Raw genomic sequence first — 19,754 nt, 5'->3', positions numbered from 1 at the left:
GAACACCTGAAACTACATAACCACAAAAGAACAAGTTATTCTATGTTATACCAGATCTATCTAGCCCATTATTTTCTGATTGGCAGAAACATCTGAGGAAGAGCATAAAACAAGATTAGTATGTAGTGGTAAAATCTCCAGATTCTTCTCATTTACAACTCAGAGTGCTTCAGGCTTTGCATGTCTTACTGTATTTGGGTATTTGTAAATTTTCAACAGAAACTCCTATCAGACACAGCAGTGGTGAAAAATCTTTCCTTTTGTTGCTTCCCAACTTGCCGTATATTCATCAGCTGCTCTGGCTTCTGTCAGAAGTGAGCAGTTGTCACCTATCAGTCTTCACACCACCTGTGATTTTTCTAGACCTACTGTCTTTTCTGAACTGAGAAGCTGTGGGTTGGTTATTTTTATAATGGGAAAATTACTGTATACCTCTTTTATTTTCTTTTTTTCATTATCATGGTAGGTTTTTTTAAGATTTTTGCTCAAACTATTTGTAATTTACCGAATTAGATTACCAAACTTACCTTTCTAATTTGCCTTCCAAATGATGGGGTTTGAGTTGAATAACTTGTCGGATCCAGTTTGTTTCCTTTGGGATTTTTCTTTTAAGTATTTTTGGCGTAGATGGCTTGTGTTTGCTTTGACACTTCAGAGTCACCAGTTGCAATATAATCTGTGAAGAGTTTCATCTGCCTGTCTTTCACTGAGATAGCACATTTTTATGCACCTCTCCTTTGACATAAAGCAAAAGAAAGGTGATTTTTTTTTCTGCATGCTTAGTAACAAGACTGTTGCATTGACATTATGTTCCATGTCCCGTTGTTCAAAATTACATCTTTTTAAAACTGTCTTCACTGAATCCAGCTCTTTTGACTGCACTTTATTGCCTTTCACTGTTTTTACTGGAATCAAAGCTAGTAAAATTAACCACATTTTCCCAGTAGAGAAATGCCTTAAGAAATTTCTGGGTATCATCAAGAAGTGCCTGACATTTTAGCTCCGAGATTTAGGACTCATTGTGCTTTACATGTGAAGTAAAGTCTGTAAAGACAGCAGTGATTAATCTTTTCTTAAGAAAAAATTTCATCACTCTAGCCAGAATTCTTCATTAATTCCCCAATTCCAAAACATTAACTTTCCTGGCAGATTATGTGGTATATGTGAGGAGACTGCTACTTACCTAAATAATAGTTCTTGTTTAATTACTCCAGACAACAGAGGCCAAGTTGCTTTGATTTATTTATATTCCCCAAGTCCACATTACAAATCGCACATTTTAGACTTCAAGAAATGAAAGCAAAATAGCCAAATTCCACTTAATCAATCAAGTGTCTATAAAAGGTATGGATCAAATGGCAACCAAGTAGCAAAGACCAAAATGGGTATTTTTTCCACCTCACCAAAGTGTCTGGGGCGGGTTCACATAATGGTTTATGAAAATAACCTGAACAGAAATAAATGCTACTAGCCTAACAGGCTACATATAAAACCACTTCAGTTTTTTGAACAAAGACACATCACGGAGCACATATTTTCAATCTCCCTCCAGGATTTCAGAGCAGTGAAATGTGTTGTTTCAGGAAAATAAACAAAAAAAACAAAAAAAAACCCCAAACAAAATAAAAGGAACAATGTTACTGAACTATATCATACAGCTTTTATACTTGGGCAAGTTGGCATTATCATTCAAAATAAAGTTGTACAGAACTTAGTTAGAAACAAAGTTATCTAAAAAATCAAGTAATCAATTAAGGCCAATTCCTGTCTTCAGTGGGATATCTGCCTGAGTAAGGAACGCAGGATATGGCCTTCTGTTTGAAGAAATCTCATTTTCTCCAGCACAAAGGTAACCAAGGAATCCCATTTCAGTTATTCTAGAGTTGCTCCTAACATCCCAATTAAAATTTGCCAGTATGAAGCTCACCAAACACTTGATCCTCTTAAATAAACTCTCTAATGAACCACACAAATTCACACTAACAGTGAAGGCAGACTAACAGTGTATATCTTTGCTACAATAAAATCCACCATAAAAAATAGCAATATCCAGATTTGTACTTGATTGTGAAATATTCTGATTGTACCATACAGTACATTTATTTGAAAAAAAAAAAAAATCCTAGTATGTTGGGTTGTCTTAATTTCTAACACTTGAAATGTTTCAGAAAACTGCAGAATCACTATACATATTGCACTTCTCTGGCAAGCTGGGCTACTGTATTGTGGCAAAAACAACCAAGTAGATCTACTGAGGAATACAGCTTTTTTTAAACCCAAAAATAGAAACTGACTTTCTTTCCTGCAGTTTTCATTAAAAATGTAACAATATTCTTTACAGGCTTTTCTAGGCATTTGTTTCTGAAGGACTGTGTGTTACTTGTTGCAGAATCTGTATTTATTTTATTTTAATCAACAAAACTGAAGGTAATAGATTCGACACAGAGTGCACTATCTTCCTTCAGTCACAAACAAAATGAAGACAACACAAGTCATTAATACAGTACACTTAGGCTTCAGGTTACTGTCGCTCTAAAAATAGTTCACTTCAACACAAATAAAACCAATAAGGAACTATTTGTTTTGAGTGAAAAACATCAATCTTTTGCAGCTTGGTTTAAAGTTTGATTCCTTACACTGAAAAATCTTAGCACATTTGCTCCAGCTTCAGAAAAAATGATATTGTTTTAGAGAAAAAGCTTTCAAAATGCTTGACACAAACAAGCTATTTATTCTTCGAGTTCTTTGTCAAAGATGTTACTGAAACCTTCTGTCCATTTCATGAACACAGGAAATATCCCAGGATGTCTTGAGTCAAAGTGGTCCATAAAGAAATTCTTTGGAATGCCTTAAGATTGGCTATAACTAGAGTTCTGGCTACCATTTGGACCCTGTTCTCCTTCACTGTTGAAGAAAACAAAAACATGTCTCTTCAATAAGAAGCATCATATTACATTTTTATCCTTTTTTTAAATTAAAAAATACAAGAGAGTATTAAAAATCTTTGGAAAGAAAATACTTCAACATATACATAAATAGGTCAAAATATTCTGCTCATTTTCATTTAAAAAATGCAAAGGCTTTTTTCAGCATGCATAAATAACTTCACCATATTTATGTGAATAATAATTTCAATATACATCCATGAAGCTGCCTGCTAAATCTACTTCTGAAGTCAACATTGTAAAGTTCACATTACATAAGCACGCGCACAGGAATTTGTATGTGCAGATCCCAGCAGTGATATTTAATTACAGTAATTAAATACGATATTAAGCAGGCCCAGTTCCATTGAATCCGGCCCAGCCATGGAGCCTCACACTGGGGTTCCTTACATTTGCTGAGCTGTACTGATCACGTTCTAATCACATTAACACTCTCTGTAAGACAGTGAATGTTATGCTTCCCGCTAGCTCCTGAACAATCAGGCTGGTTTTGTATCAGAAACATCTGCACTGTAAAAACATATCCTACACCTTGAATTAAACATTTACACATTCTTAAGATCAGAGTCTAGTTTTTCCATAGGAAAGGTGCAATAAGGAAGTACCGTACCTGTTTGGAGGTGGTTTTGGTTTAGGCATTTTACTAAGAATAGTAGCCATCTCTTTTCTCTCATCAAAGTTCTTCCACTGCTCATACAGCTTCAGAATAACCCTGATTATTTCTAAAATCTATAATAAAAATAAAAGCCTAAGGTCAGACATGATAGTGATTTTTCTTTTGTCATAGCCTGTTTAAGGGTGCAATTAACTAAGCAGGCCCCAAACAGAAACTAAGCAACAAAATTTTTGTATTATCAACAGAGGTGTCTCACATTTAATCTGGTCACAAAAAAAAATTTAATTAGTTTTTTGATTAATTGTGAATCAAAGCCTGAACAGAATACGTTCCCTTTCAACTGTATTTACTGCTTCTCTTCCCCTGCAAACTTAATACCTTTTTATTTATTTATTTATTTATTTGCAATTACTGTCACAGCTTATAACTAAGCTCCTGGGAAAATACAGACTTGGGCACATGACTACAGCTATATGACCATGCATTATCAGTACAGTAATTGATGACTATCAATGTTCTATGCGTATCAGGGGAACAGGGTGGGACAACAAAAACCAAACCCACAAAACATTAATCTAAACTCTTTCTTTCCAAGAAACAGAGCCAAGGAGTTCTTAAATACTTCTTACATTCTTATATATGTATAAGAACTGTTGAGACTTCATATTCTGCTTCTGGAAGCATAAGAATTCCATATTGGTTTGGACTTTCTATCTACCTTAATTTCCTCTTAAATTTCTAATGCAATATTCTATATAAAAGCTAGAAAACATTTCATTCGTAACATGACTCATCAATCTCTAAATTAATAAAGTAGACTTCTTTCTTCTTTTTAATACATGATTTTTGATTAAGTGCAGAGTAATACATTCCATCCTTGAAACGAAAGTCATAGTTGGTACTTCACCATGTCTGCGGTGTACATGCGAAAAAATCAAGCTTAGGCTTTATCACTGACATAAGAACCAAGACAAGTAAACATTCAAAGATATTCAGTATCAAGCTTATGGTAATTTTAGCTATTAAATATATGTTGGTCCTCCTTTGCTGCCAGTTTATTATCACCCTGCCTTTAAATGTATGACAGCATAATTCACAGAGCTCTCCATGCAGCATAGCATCCGCATTGTGTTTACATTTCAAGACAAATCCTGGAATACAAGCACAATGCTGTAACATCAGTGGGATAAAGGGAAATAGCAAGGGCACAGAGGGAAATGGTACTTCTCAGTCATAACAGGCTACTTAATTCTAGACACTCAGTTTCAAAAAAAGATTGAAAAAAATATGTGCTAAGTGAAACAGTGTGATGAGGAATACGAGTACTACTTCAATTTGCTTACTGGAGCTAAATAAAGGTTAAAGAAGCCAACCTAAAAAGTAAAATAAACTAGTGAGGATGAAGAACATTGTTAGTATAAGAACAACTGCACCCTGAAACCTAATAAATTAATGAAGGGAATTAACCTAATAAATTAAGGCTAGCATAAAAGTAGTACTTCTACTGTCTTTCTGTATTTGAAACGGTTGAAGAGTTCTGCTAGCACAGCTAAACACCCCTATATATTGCTTCTACCTCCTATGACATGCTACAACAAAAAGACAATTAATTAATAATTATTAACCTAATAAATTTGACACAGAATTTGCATTAGCAGGGAACTCAACTGAATGATCTTGGTGTCTCCCTGCTTAGCACTGACTGAAGTCACAGTGCTGGGCATCCTGAAAGTGTCAAAAATGTTCTACACTACGCTATACTCTGCACATGTACAGGGAGAAAATGAGAGTGGTGTGCTGGCATGATGCTGAAAAGTGAATCAGAAAATCACATGCACTTGAACTTAAAAGTAAAACTCCTACTGACAATCTTGTGTGACAGAAAAATGCTGTGAATTCTTTTTCTGGCAAACAATGTAAAAGATATTGGGTTTATATTTCTGACTGGAAAACGGCAATACCAGCAATGCTCTTCTGTTATGCAATGGTTTTGTCTTAACTTTCAGAGCAGGGTGATAACCAAATAACATGACATTGTCTCCTTTCCAAAGAGATCTGCCTAACTGCAACAGCATCTAACAAGAGCAGTGAATTTTAAGTTCAAATCAGTACTGTGGATGTGAAAGACAAGCATGAATACCCTTTCTGATCAGTCCATAACAAGTGCTGGGAATAAAAAACAGAGTACCTTTTCCATATCAACAGACAGCTCAGCAAACCATTGCCTTGCATCCTTCTGCTGGACAACACAGGCCACATGTAGGCAAGCTGCAAAGATCAGGTGACATGGATATTGACTAAAGATACACTCTCAATACATTAGAAACATTCAATTTTTTATAAACCCTATACAGTTCAACAGAGGAAACTCAGGATTAATTATCTGACTTTTCTTTAAGGCTTTTTAAGTTGCAAGGCTACAGTGTCAATGCTGTATGAGACACAACCTGAAGCACCTTATAAGGGCACTGAGGAATGCTTGTGATGGCACAGTGCACAGAATACATCCACGTAAACATGACAAGAGACGTAATTGTTACTTACCTAGAGCTATCATGAAAGGAGGGTACAGCAGACAAAGATCAGTTCTATATGTGTCATTCACTATCCTCCTGTGCAAAAAAGAACTTGTAAGTATCTTCCTATTCACTTTTAGACTATATTCCTTCAAAAACTGCTGCTGGATTACAAATATTTTGTCAGTTTTCTAGATGGTCGAAGCAATGAGGCTGCAGGGCAAATTATCAAGGAAAGAGATCTTTTCTCTTGTAAAAGTCTCTTAAAGCCTTTCTTTTTTTCCCTTGTAGTCACAGTAGAAGTTTATTTAGAAACATTCTTTTAGTACATAAATGTCTTTCTGCAATGGATGTGTATGTATACCATCAAATAATTATCCATTTCACAGATAAATAAAGGCTAACATAAAAGTAGTACTTCTACTGTCTTTCTGTACTTGAAACAGTTGAAGAATAAGAGTTCTGCTAAACAACACTATATATTGCTTCTACCTCCTATGACATGCTACAACAAAAAGACAATGTTGACAAAAAGAAATTTCCTTTACTCAGTCACCATTCAGTAATGTTAAAACTGTGCTATTTGAGATAGTCTAAAGAATAAAAATTAGACCACTGCAAAGTAAAATCACTACAGGGTTAAAGACAGAATAAGTCAGGGACACATACCGGCACAGGTTAACTAGGGCACCCTTTATATTCAAATATAGCTAAGCCTGCTTGGTTCAGCAAAGGCTTAGCCACCTTTGAAGCATAACTGTTAAACACTTGCATTCTTAACGAAAAGAGGAACTATTTCCATTGTCTTTATTACCATGCGAGAGGTAGCAGCATGTCTTCTTGGCCCATATCTTGCACATATTGGAGCAAAGGTCTATAAGGATGATATACTATCAAACAGCAGTCCTAGGAAAAATGTCATCGGGACAGAAGTTAAGATTTCAATGCAGAGCATGTTGTCAGTTCATATTAAAACATTTGGTTTACAAGTAAATTACTGATGATTTTTTTAAGTAGCATTCTAACACCTAGCCATGCTCCAATGAGGGCAATGCTCTCTCTAGAATACCATTACACAGCACAGTTGCCAGTCTGTCAATGTCCTTCCCCTAAGAGACACAGAAAGTCACATCTGCAGCACACTGAAACCACATTTGCTTACAAACCCGTAATTCCCACTTGGAAATACAAAACGCTGCCAGAAAACAGTCTGCTACTAAATACCATACATGGAGAGCATGCCAAAATAATTTATGCTGGTTTGGAAAGAAAGAAAAGAAAAATTCCACTGCTCTCAAATCCCCTCATTTCAGGTCCAGGTAAACAAGAAAGAATAAACCTCTTGCTAAAAGCAGCCAAATGTGTGGATACTACAGGGAAGAGTCACATTAAGTTACATGTGCTGAACACTTTTGTGAAACACCATCACTACACACACTATACATTGCATAGCATACTGGAAAAATAAGTGAATCCCCAAAATATAACTTCTTGTAAATGCAACTGCTTATGCTAAAATTTATGTATACAAAACTCAAGAGTTACTGTCACGTATAGCAGAGGTATCAAGGACTAAATCTAAACAGGAATCTAAAAACTGTATTAAAATAACTTGTAGGTACAAACAAAAATTTTGACCTGATCTCCTATGTGTTCAGTTTCCAAAACATATTCTCTTATCTGCTAACTCACTAAGCTGCTCCCTGATTTCTCACTCCTTTTCTCTGCACTTGAGCAGAACTACTCTAGTACAGTAGTACTAGAATTCACTGCCTAACCCATCCAAGTCCAAGCCATATGCAGAAATTAAGTACTACTTTACCCAAGCCCTCTAAAAAGCCTGGGTTGTCTCCTTTCAGCTACCTGAGCAAACACAGCAATGGGATAGTTACTCTTACAAAAATAGGTATGGCTCCTTTCTTCCAAAGGGTCTGGAAAAAAATGTCCCACTGTGTTCCTTTCATCCAACAGCCTAACAGTTATAGCACCATCTCAGAAAATGGGAGGCCTGAATTCTGTTTCTTCCTCATAGGATTCAAACCCCCATCTCACTTCCTAGAAGATTACTCTAATTATTAGGTTGCTATAGACTAGCTTGAACGGGATTGTACCCACACCTTCTGCTAGAACATTTAAGTGTATGTAGCCCCAGATTCTTCCAGGCAAGAAGGAGAGGGCATGGAAAGAATACAACTCTCCATGGTCATAAGTGGCCATTCCATCTAGAGAAAAAAGGACACTGACATCCCAGTCTCTGCATCAGAACTTAGGTACAGTTACCTCTCTCACAAAAAAAGAAGCAGTTCCACCAAAAAACCCAACCTACCATTAATTCTAAGAGATAGAATTCACATTCTAGTATCTGCAAAGAAGCAAAACCACAGTTAATCAGCAGTATGTTTCAGGCATCAGAAAAAATTAACTGACACAAAGTTTAACATCACAAATGCATAGGAATTCTCAACAACTACTTCTAACAGTCCTAAATGCATTTTATCTGAAACTACAAAACCAAACAAAAATAAAACTACTATTGGCTATTGCCTTATCACTATTATAAGTCAACTGCAGTCATAATAACAAACAATTTAAATATTTTGCATCACGTTTGCTGTGAAAGACTGCTTCACTGGCAGCACCTGCCTGATTTGTTTCAACACCTGGTAGCAGCAAATTGTTCCCAGCGCATAAAAACTTCACAGCAATAGAGAAGTTCTTTTGTAGAGTTAAAGCATCTTCTTCAGCCCACTAACTTGTCAAATAGCCTTTCAAAACATTTTCAGATTTAATTTCATATGAAATATTCTGTCCAATTGTAGCAATTATATCAGCTCTCACCCTCAATACAGAAGGTGATGTATTGGTGACATGAAGGAAAAGACTGGACTACTTTGGCTATATGAAATCTGTACTCCAAAATGTATTTCCATTTGCCTTTACCTATAAAACAGCAGTGCAGTTTTATTATAAGGTCTTAGGTATTTTATATTCTGACGTGTCATTTGGCTTTTTAGTTTGGGTAAAAAGCAAACCAACAAAAAAGTAGTATCTGTTACAGGCAATCTAAAACTATTTAAATGTTTAGCTTTCAAAATTCTACAGCAGAGGTCAAAATTGGTTTTAAGAAAAACTACAAAACTTCACAGTATTGTGACTGAGAATATCTTGAAAACCACTAGTAAATTTAAATTTTAAGTATTAATTAAAAACTATCTTTCCAGAGCCATTAAATTTTACAGGCAAAAATAAAACTGCTTTCTATAAGCCAACTGCTCATGTGTGCAAGCTTGGAAGCATTCCAGGTGCAAAGGCCATTTACTTCCCCTGGAGCAATGTATTTGTAAACAAGAATATTCAAAAAAACCTAAATCTCTTTTCTCATCACGCTATAGAAAAACTAACTTTTCAGTCACCCTATCACATCACTTGTCTTTCCTGTCAACAATTTAAGGAAAGGAGGTTACGTAAGATTTTTATTACTTTTAAAGGTAACTTTCAGAATATTCTATACTAAACTAATAATGAACAAACCTGACATATGAGTATGAAAATATTTTTTAGTATTTAAAAGAAAGAATTTACTGCCAACAATTACTAATTTATTTGATCAAGTTATATTTCAAATAGCATACTTACATGGTTCATCCTATAAGGAAACTCCTTTGGAAAGGCATAAGAAAACCTAGTTTTCACTACAGTAAACAGAAAAAAGTATGTTAAAAATAATGTAATTAATACTTTTACTTCTTTCCCTTTCTATTCATTTATCTGTATATAGCACTTCAAATCTACCTGGCAGCACAACTTTCAGTTTGTGGCTTTCAGTTCAAAGGGCTTGTATTTCAAAGAGAGATAAGTTACAAATATTTAAGATCCTAAAAATAACTTATCAAAGAAATAACTTTGATAACTTATCAAAGGGATAAGCTACAAGATTTAAGATCCTAAAAAGGAAAGAGAAATACACCTGAAGCCCAGATTTGCATAGATACTCAGTCAGACATTTGACTGCTGCTTTGGATACTATTAAGTCTTCTGGTTAACCACCTAAACTAGCTCAGCTTATTTCCCACAAGTTATCACTCACAGAGCTCTCCAGCTACTGATGTTCAGGATCTCAGATCCAGCACTAAATCCAAATGGAATTTTCATGGGGAATTTTTTATATAGGTTTGATCCTTCAACATGCAAGATTTTAAAAGAACTAATGAAGTCTTAGAAAAGCAAGCCCAAACACAGGGTAAGGGAGCTCAGCCAGACTTCTTGCAGGTTCATTACTATCTCCAATTGAAATATTTAATTAATATTAGTGTATTTTACAAGGAGAATGAGTACGGTTAGTGCACTGGTAATAAGCATGCCAATATGCAAAATCAGAGTGATTTCATGTTAGAATGCTGAACAAAGAAAAACAAGAACACTTGAAGATGTGGATTTGACACATAAAACATTTAAACGTAAAACATTTTGTACACATAAAACATTTAAAAAGCTATTTTAAGTCCTTGTCATCCAAGGAAAACAAGTAACATTAACACCCTGGAAGTGGACAATATTCCATATATTAATGACAGACAGTATATTATTAAATGATATTATCAATATTACTTCCGGAAAATCAGTATGACATTCACTTCAAAGAAAAAAAAGCATCAGTCCTCTGGACCAAAGAATTCACCATTTAGACCTACGGTGAACTTCGCTAGAAAATTTGTTGTAGGACACCAAGACTGGCCTACTTGTTGGAAATTTTAATTATTTCAAGAAAGAGAGAAATTAATAAAATATTTTCTCAAGATGTATGCAAACTGAAGGTGTACATGGTAAAAAAAATACCAATTTGAGAAAGAAGATAGGGAGAAAAAGCATTTTTCCCAAAAGCAAACTGCAAACACAACCATAACATGGAGCTGTTGTTTTAGTGAGATGTGTTAACAGAAGAAAAACCTTTTGAAGAGGTTGTTGAAAATCAGGTTAAGATCATCTTTCCTTACAAAGGAAGCAAGTGTTATTAACTTCATGTTGCTACTGAGCTAAAAGCAATCAAACCTCTTAAACCAGCCACTATTACATTAGCCACCCCTTTTGTTAGCTTCTTTTTGCTTTTACTTGTCTTGCCTCATCTTTTTTTGCCTTTGGTATTAAGACCTCACAAAAACTGCTGTGTGCTACTGAAGAAACTCCGGTAAAGGAAGACCAGGTAGAATAAAAGAAGAAATGCTGGAGAAAGCCTGACAGGACTTCTAGGTCTGAAGGAAGAACTGTGGGGAAAATCTTCTATAAGGTCATGAGACTGGAATTTTGAGAAACAGCACAGCTAAGAAATAGATGTCCAAATAATCAGTGTATTTACTGAAATCTATCTAACCTTCTCATTTATGCATCAAAACTTCCACAAAATGGTGCTTCTGATGTAAAAATAGCAACTCTCAGTGCTAAATCCAGTACTGGTCTTGGCCATGCTGGCACCGAAGATGTGTTTCAGTTCCTGGTGGCGGAACTGTCACACGGCCAGCCCCATGGACTGATACACACCCTGCATCGGGAGGCTGCAGATGCAGCCAGTCACCTGTCCCCTCAACGGCTACATGGGATTCTGAAAGCGCTGACCTACATTTGGAAGAGCACAGCCAGGAATTGCCCGTTGAGAGCAGCTGGACCTTGTGGGTCAGACAACAGCATTCAGCTAAGGAAGACATCACTTCAAAAGTTTGATGGATGATATGTAAGTTACATGAACTGGGAAATACAAAGGCAAGTGGGAAAGATAGAGAATTAAGTAACTACAGTGTATTTTTATTGAATTTATTGTGAACAATTGGTTATAAAATGTGTTTTTAGACATAAATATCATGTACAGAGACTAATTTTATCACGGGGGAAAAAGGATTAAAGCAAATTTGAAGGTATGCAGCCTACCAAAAATTCTTAAAACAGGTACTTCCACAGAGCCATACCTTTTAGTAAACAGACAAAGCCATAAATCTCCAATTCTATCTTCAAGTAGTTCAGAATTCAATTTACTACTCAAGCTTGTTTATAAATTTCAATAGTTTTATGACTTTGTTTTCACTTATTCCTGGCATAAGTTCCAACCATAATCAACCAAAACTAATACAGAAAGGATCATTCTGTCTGTTTTTGGCAAAAGAAGCTCTTTATTCTAAATGGCTCTTATAGTCCTCCATGATTTGATAAAAAGCTACCTTTAAAAAAAAGCAAAGAAACCAACTGATTTCCCTACAGAGATACCTAATTAGAGCATAATGAAAATGACTGATACTTACATACAGAAGTAGCAGCAGAAATCAACCTTGTATTTGAAACAACACCAAATTCCTGAAGAAAAAGAATGGTAAATGAGGTGAACCACCTGAAACACCATACACTCACACTGTTATCAAATTAAAATAATGGCTTCTTACTAAACTGGGCTTCTTTTTGCAGTATTGTGGTATTTGTTTTTTTCCCCCACCCCTTTTTTTTTTTCCTTAAGGTAAACCTAAGTTATTTCATTGATTTGTTTCTTGATTGTTTGTGAGGAACAGTAAAGATTCATGAAAGGTACTAAAAACACCAAAAGCTCAGCTGGCTAACATTCTTTTTATAAAATAGAGAAGAGGGCTTCAAGGAGGTTATTTTTTCCTTATTGCATTTGGAAAGAAAACTGTCTTTAGAAACCTGCCATTAACTAACTTTTTTGATTATGTTTTCGTTAAGTCTTAGCTCCTGTGCTGAGACAGCTCTCTGAAAATTTTCTGTATACAGTGTTCTTTCAGAGAAGTCCATAGCTGAATCAACAGTGCTGTCCTCTAAAGCTGCAGAAGCTTTAGGAAGGCTACACAGGAAGGAAGGCTACACAGACTTCTAATTTAAGGTACATCTATGTATATACACACTCTATGTCTGTGCCTGCTTAAAGGTTCATTTAACAGGTTGATAAAAAACCACTCTCTCCAACACTCTTGCTATTTTCCTTAATGTCTTCCAAACACTGATGAGTGTCACAGTACTTGTACAGACAACAGTATCACATGTCACCACTAGTTCAGTAGGACTGTTTCTACCATCCACTAAGTATTTGAGCTCCGTCTGTAAAACTCCTTAGTGCTGACATATCATAAAGTGGCCAATTTGACTTTTTTCCATTACACAGACACTTCTCAAACAGCTGCAAACTTGCTGCATTGCAAGGACTAACAGCAGCACTCAGCTTATGCTCACTCTTGGCCACATTCAAAGGGGAGCACTGATGGTGGAGGCATGGAGCCCTCTCACCATGATCCCTAATGGGTCAATTCCTTATGATAATTTCTAAAGGACAGAGCATGAGCTACAACATGCTTTTAATCCAAGTAATGAAAGTGTGGTAAACTCTGAGGATCCCTTGCTATATGAAATAGAACAAGAAAATTAGGAAAAAAAATTCCAATTATGTTTTAAAGTTTGAGTAAACATAAATAAGGAGAAACACACCAGAAAGGAGACACTGCTTAAGATATACACAATTTAAGATACAGTGTATTTAAACACTGTGTGACAGTGAAACAGCCATTTAAAATATTTTTTTCAATTTTCAGAGACACTTCAGGGTTAGTAATTCAAACAAGTTTTGAAGGCCTTCTCTGTCTCCTTTTCTTAAATGCTGTAGAAATCTATGCAAAAAAGAGAAGGTTTCAACCCCCAAAGCATGAAGAAAGACAAAAAAATTGAGAGTCCTAAACGTTTTCTTTCTCTCATACATCACATAATGTTACATTAAAAAATTGTAATACTTCATACCTCTACTTTGGATGCCAAAAACACACACGTAGGAGCCATTAATACTGGATCTATACTTTTTAGGGAATATCTGAAATGTTACAACAAAATTATAATATGTTGTTTCATACATGTAGAACGATTAATCTATTAAGAGCACCACACTTCCTTTTGAAAAAGCAAAGCTTAAGTTAACTTTATTAAAGCATAAAAGCTTTACACCATCCAAAAAACAAAAGTGGCACTGTTTTTAATACAGAACTGCATTTTTAAAGGGCTACCAAAATGTGCCTAGCAAATGCTTTATTCTTGTACCATCATAGTAAACAGTCCTACCTGGCATAGAATCTCTTGAAGTAGACTGTAGCAGTTGCAATAACTTGTTGTCTTAATTTAAGATGTTCACCTAAAGCCTGGATAACTTAAAAAAAAATGAACAAAAGCTTGAGTTGAGTTTTTTGAAACAATTTGACACCAAATAGCAAAGGGTCTCAAAACACCGCTAGCGCTAGTGCTGGGGATTCTAAGGAGCAGCACCACAGCCTTCTCCCTCTGCTGCTCTAGAGAGACAACACGCTGCTGAAAACCTACGGACCTGCAGGTGAAGAACCACTGCCTCCTGAAGCTTGGGGACACCTTCAAAAAGGAAAAGGAACTTTGAGTCCATTGTGTACAAAGCGAGTATGACCTTTAAGAAGATGACAACACAAATCTCAGAAGAGTAAAGCTCAGGTACTCCATTTTAGAGTACAACCAATTCAGACACAGGAAATATAAAACCTCAGCTCTTCAGTGCCACACAAAATGGATGGGTTTTTTCAAACAAGTAAAGCTGCCAACACAAACACGGTCATTAAATTTGGCAGAGGCAGCAGGTGTTAAAAAAATGACATATTTAGTCTAGGGAGAGGGGGTGGGAGACCAGAGGATGTAGTCAGCTGCTCCATCACGGTGGTCCTCTGCCAGTTGGCCAAGACACAACCCTGGTGTCATCTGTGCAGGTAGCTCTTGTTTGGCCTCCCAGGCAAAGGAAAGGTGCCAAGCAAATTAGATGCATCAAGCTGGGATTAAGAGCAGGGGTTGGATGTAAAGAATGGCACAGTGAAACATAAGGTTGTTACTTGTTATTTTTCCCATAATTCTGCGCCGCCATTATTCTGAGCACTGCTCGGCTCTGTGCAGACTCCCTCTTCTTTTTTTCCTCCCTCATGAGAAATGTCAAAAACAATATTTTAAAATACACTTAAGAAGATATTTAAAATATGTACAGCAGGACCAAGACAGTGACCATTGGTGGGAAAAGCAAACAATTCTGTTGCCAGTCATCAATAAATTCTTAGTCTCTATTTAAACACCTGAAGTAGAGAGTTTTTTGCCCATGCTCTTATCACGTATCCCCTGAGACAGCCAGGGTACACATCTGTCATCTACTGGCAAAGTCAAAGCAACACTAAATTCCTGTCTGTCTCATATCATTCTTTTTCTAGAGAAGAATACCAAATTTGGACTAGTTTTGACAGTGACAGCAGGAAAAGCAATACTTCTGACAAGGGTGTTAAACACAGTATGTAATGTCTGTACAAATATTAAACATTTGATCAGCACATCTTGGGAGGCTGGAAAGTATTTTTGTCTTTAATTTAACCATGGGGCTAAAAAGCTGTCCTACTACTAGGGCATCAGAAAAATTCAAGTATTAGGCTAAACAGAATTCTCCAAATATGTCTCATACTCCCATGGGATTTTAGGAATGGTTAGGCCATCTGCTGTCAGAGAAAAATCAAGTGTGGTTTAGAAGAAAAAAAATGGACAAGAGCCTAGAGAGACTTAATGAAATGGAAGCTTGTATATGCTGAGAAAAGTCCAATGCTTGTAATTATTTTAATATTTGAAAAGAAACTATAAGATAATTTATTCCTGTACATTTAGAAAGTAAGCAGTTTCAGTAGTCTGGGGTTTTTTAATAAAGCTTGTTTTAAATCTGAGTATTTTCAGTAGCCTTTAACACAAACATTACTGCTTCTGCCCAAAACCAAAAAGGGAAAACAACTAATACACTTCTCAACCAAAATCAGTTAAGGCTTGGTGATCCAAACACAGAAATCAACATCAGGGTTTTTTTTCAAACTACTTTAGAAGATGATATTTTTCCTTCTCTTCATAGCTGCAGGGAGCCATATAATCAGTCAGTGATCTACTGCACTTGTTTTCCAATGAGGAAGCAGCAGGAAATTGCCCCTCTCCATGCAGATTTTAAATTGCTTTAGGGCACAACCATCTCTTGGGCTGACATACACTAAATGTGACATGCTGGGGCTGAGCCTCATCTGCTCTCAGGTAGTGCAGATGGGAGACAAGGGGGGACCCAAAGCAGGGTCTCTATTCAGAGGCAGTCGAGGATACAGCATGCTGAGGGCTTGAACACTTCGAGCTCTGGCCAAGCACAGAGCACCCCTGCCCTCTGTCCTGCACTGTCCTGCCTTCTTTGCTAGAGAATGGGAGAAAGCCCAGCACCACTCACTCCTGCAGAGTAGGCTGTGTCTGTACAGGCACAGGGGAGATGCTGGCAAAGCTGCTCTCCAGCTACCCCCAGTCACTCACCTACCTTCAGGGGAGGCACGGAGTGCCAAGGAAAAAGACCCTGGGAACCACAAAACAAAACTAACAAACTAACTTGTTTACTTTGTAAAGCTTTGTTCATTCAATAAAAACAATGAAGTGAAACATTTAAAAAGCATATTTCACAGTTCAAATTAATACTAGCGAAAATCAGCATAGAAATACAGTTTTAGAAATATCCATAACCCTCCATTATGAAGTTATTATGACACTTAGTTTTAACCTCAAGATATTTCAGGAATGGATCAAATGGGTAAATCATTGCTAGCTTGATTTCCTGATGCCCTGTAAGCAGTAACACAGAGGTATCCATAGTGATCATGTTTATAGCATATGCAATTGTTACAAAAATAACTAAGCTAAGAGGGAAGCAATGGTATCTTTCACAGATACCATTCCACCACTGACATAAGATCTTCCAGTGGCTCTGGGAAAGTCACTTCACTTCTCTGTCTCAAGTCTGGCCAGACAACTGAAAAAAATAAGCATTCTGTACTTTAAAGGACTCCTACAAAAATCAATGAAGAGCTGTTTGCAAACAAATTACTAGTTAGCAATATCCTTTGCATAAGGAGATTTTTTAAAATATCGAACAATTCCACAGAGAAAATTTTAAGTGCCTTTGTAATCTGACATACTCAGGTGTGGCCATTCATATGGATAGCTAAATGCTTTGCAAGATCAAGTAAATCTTAGACAACTTCACACACAAGTCCCAAATTCTTTGGGAGAACAGGCTGCCTGGCAACAGCTCTCAGAAACTTGCTGACAATTTGAGAGCCACCTGGTACTGGGAAATCAGTCAGAAGACAAAATACAAGCTGTGTTGCAGGTTCCAGAGAATCTAAGTGAACACAACTAACAAGTTTCCAAACTCTGCTGTTTAACAGGACAGCACAGATCACCTAAAATACTTACCCTACCCTAAGAACCCACCAAAAGCCCCGAGTGAGTCCTAATGCTTGACATTGAGCCTTTAATACACTAGCTTAGCAGTTTCTGCTTGCCTCTCCTCATTTTATATTTTGATAAGAACCTCTTGAAAATAAGAAATTTTACCATTTCGTCCTATCACAGGTTAAAATGTTATATATGCAGCTAATTAGCCTGCAAGGTCTCCTCGAATTATGTAAGTATAACTAAGATATTATTTATATTCCACGTCTCTGTTAAAATAGGCTGTGGAAGTATATGCAATACAACAATGAAAACATTACATTCTCTAAGCAATTCAAACCTCCATTTAGACATGGCACACATTGCACAGATTTTATGGCAGAAATAAAAAAAGCTTTACCATTAGTAAAAAATATCTGTAGCTTCCAATATTCTTCTTCAGTCAGAAATTTCAAGTCTTTCTGGCGTTCTTTCAATAAATCTTGTTTATCCAAAATCCATTGTAAGCTAGAGGGATGGAAAATAATTTCAGCAATTCTTTATCAACATCATACCAAGTGTCTCCTATACAAACAGATCAAGGCTCAGGGATAAAGGGCTTGTGGCCTTTAACAAAGCCACAAACAATCTTCCCAAGCAACTGCTAGTCAGGGTTTTCGAAAGACAACTGAAAAAAAAACCCCAACAACAAACAAACAAACAAACAAAAAAAACCCCAAACAACAAAACATGAAATACCAGGGGCTGAGTAATTAGCCTCTACCAGTAGCAAACTGAGCTGGCTGTACAGACTTTAGACTCTGACAGTCATTAACAAGGTTTATGCTGCAGCCATTTCATTATGGGCACCATTCAAACCTTGACGCGCTCAGCACGAGGTGTTTTAGGGCAGAATCACAGAATCAATCAGGTTGGAAAAGACCTCCGAGATCGAGTCCAACCCATGACAGAACACCACCCTGTCAACTACACCACGGGATAGAGTGCCACGTCCAGTCTTTCCTTAAACACCTCCAGGGACGGTGACTCCACCGTCTCCCCGGGCAGCCCGTTCCACTATCAATCACGCTTCCTAACGCCCAGCCCCAGCCGAGGCCCGGCTGCCCAGCGCCGGGAACCCAATCTCCCGCGATCCGCCGCTGGAGCCCGGGGCGGCGCGGGCACTCACCCCGGGACGCGGCCCCTGTCCCGGAGTGCCCCAGCGCTGCCCGAGCGGCGGCGGAGCGGGGCCGCTCCCGCCCCCAGCCCGGCTCCCGCCCGAGTCCCGCGGCGAGCAGGCCCCGCCGCCCGCCCGGCGCTCCCGGGCCTCCCCTCGGCGCCGTGCCCGCCGCCCGGCCCGGCAATGAATGGACAGAGCGCGGCGGCGGCTCGCAGCACCCGTGTCCCGCGCCCCGCGGCCGCGGCACCCACTAGTGAGAGCTCTGCCAGAAGTTGCCGGCCATGGGAAGGAGCGGAGCGGGGAGGAGGCGCCCGGGCCCGCGATGCCCCGGCCCCGCCGCCACAGCGCCGCCGCCCCCGCGCCGGCAGCAGGAAGGAGGAGGCGGCGCCGCCGCCGGCCGGCAACGCGCGGCTCCGGGAACCGTTCCCCCGCGCGCGGGTTCCGCCCGCCCCGCCGGCCCCGCCGCCCCGCTCCTGGCACCGGGACACGGAGCGGGATGGGCCGGGAAGGGGGCCCATCCAAACCCGGGCCAGCCCCCGCCGTGTGCACGGACGCCTTCCGCTGGGACAGGTTGCTTGGCGCACCGTCCGACACGGCCTTCAGCACTGCCAGGGATGGGGCAGCCGCAGCTGCTCTGGGCAACCTGTTCAGTGCCTCACCACCTTCCCATGGAAAGAATTGTATCCCTATATCCATTTCAAACCTCTGTCCGTGCAAAGCTGGCTGCTTCTCTCTCTCTGCTGTAAGCAGCCAGGAAGATCCAAAGCTTACTTGTCTTGTGCTATCTCCACCTCACCTAAATTTCCCTTCTACTTACCTTCACGGCTCAGCTTGCTCCATGCTGGAATTTTCCTCATCGGAGAGAGCCTCTAGAGGTATTTACTTAATAATTCTAAATTTAAACTGCAAACAGGAAGTGCATGGGCCTGCTTTCCTTCCATGCTCTTTCCTGTCGTGGCTCTCAGCTTCTTAGTGGGATCTGAGATGTATCAATGCCATGCACTTGAAAACTTGGGAACGGATAAGTTAAAGGGAAATTTAGGTTCTATTCAGGAACTATGAAGCAGAGAGGGAAGATGCACAGAGTAAATTGGTGTCATGGTTTAGAAATTATATTCTCAAATGTTGAGTTCACACTGAAGCTACTCCAGACCTGCCATGACTTCCCTGTCCTCTTGCCCCCCCCCAGCTGTGGGTGGCTGGAGAGCAGAGCTGGAGGCATAAAAGGTAAAAATCATGGA

At 38.4% G+C, this 19,754-nt stretch overlaps 1 protein-coding gene across 2 annotated transcripts; it reads right to left on the bottom strand.

Annotated features, from left to right (window-relative positions):
* Positions 1-1,224: 1,224 nt before the first annotated feature.
* On the bottom strand, positions 1,225-18,877 carry CCNC (cyclin C). Of its 2 annotated transcripts, XM_021544920.2 has the most exons (12): positions 18,765-18,877; positions 17,755-17,861; positions 14,175-14,259; positions 13,860-13,929; positions 12,365-12,416; positions 9,714-9,769; positions 8,404-8,439; positions 6,892-6,983; positions 6,106-6,173; positions 5,750-5,829; positions 3,556-3,674; positions 1,225-2,904 (listed from the first exon to the last, which is right to left on the bottom strand). In XM_021544920.2, the coding sequence occupies exons 1-12, from the start codon at positions 18,794-18,796 to the stop codon at positions 2,850-2,852; spliced, it is 852 nt and encodes a 283-aa protein (XP_021400595.1). In that variant the 5' UTR covers positions 18,797-18,877; the 3' UTR covers positions 1,225-2,849. The 2 variants fall into 2 exon arrangements, with proteins under 2 accessions (XP_021400595.1, XP_021400602.1); XM_021544927.3 differs by lacking the exons at positions 14,175-14,259; positions 18,765-18,877 and having other exon boundaries at positions 17,755-17,842.
* Between the last annotated feature and the right edge of the window lie 877 nt (positions 18,878-19,754).

Source organism: Lonchura striata, chromosome 3 (assembly GCF_046129695.1).
Source record: "Lonchura striata isolate bLonStr1 chromosome 3, bLonStr1.mat, whole genome shotgun sequence".
Lineage (NCBI taxonomy): Eukaryota > Metazoa > Chordata > Aves > Passeriformes > Estrildidae > Lonchura > Lonchura striata.
This window is presented reverse-complemented; position numbering and strand designations above follow the sequence as displayed.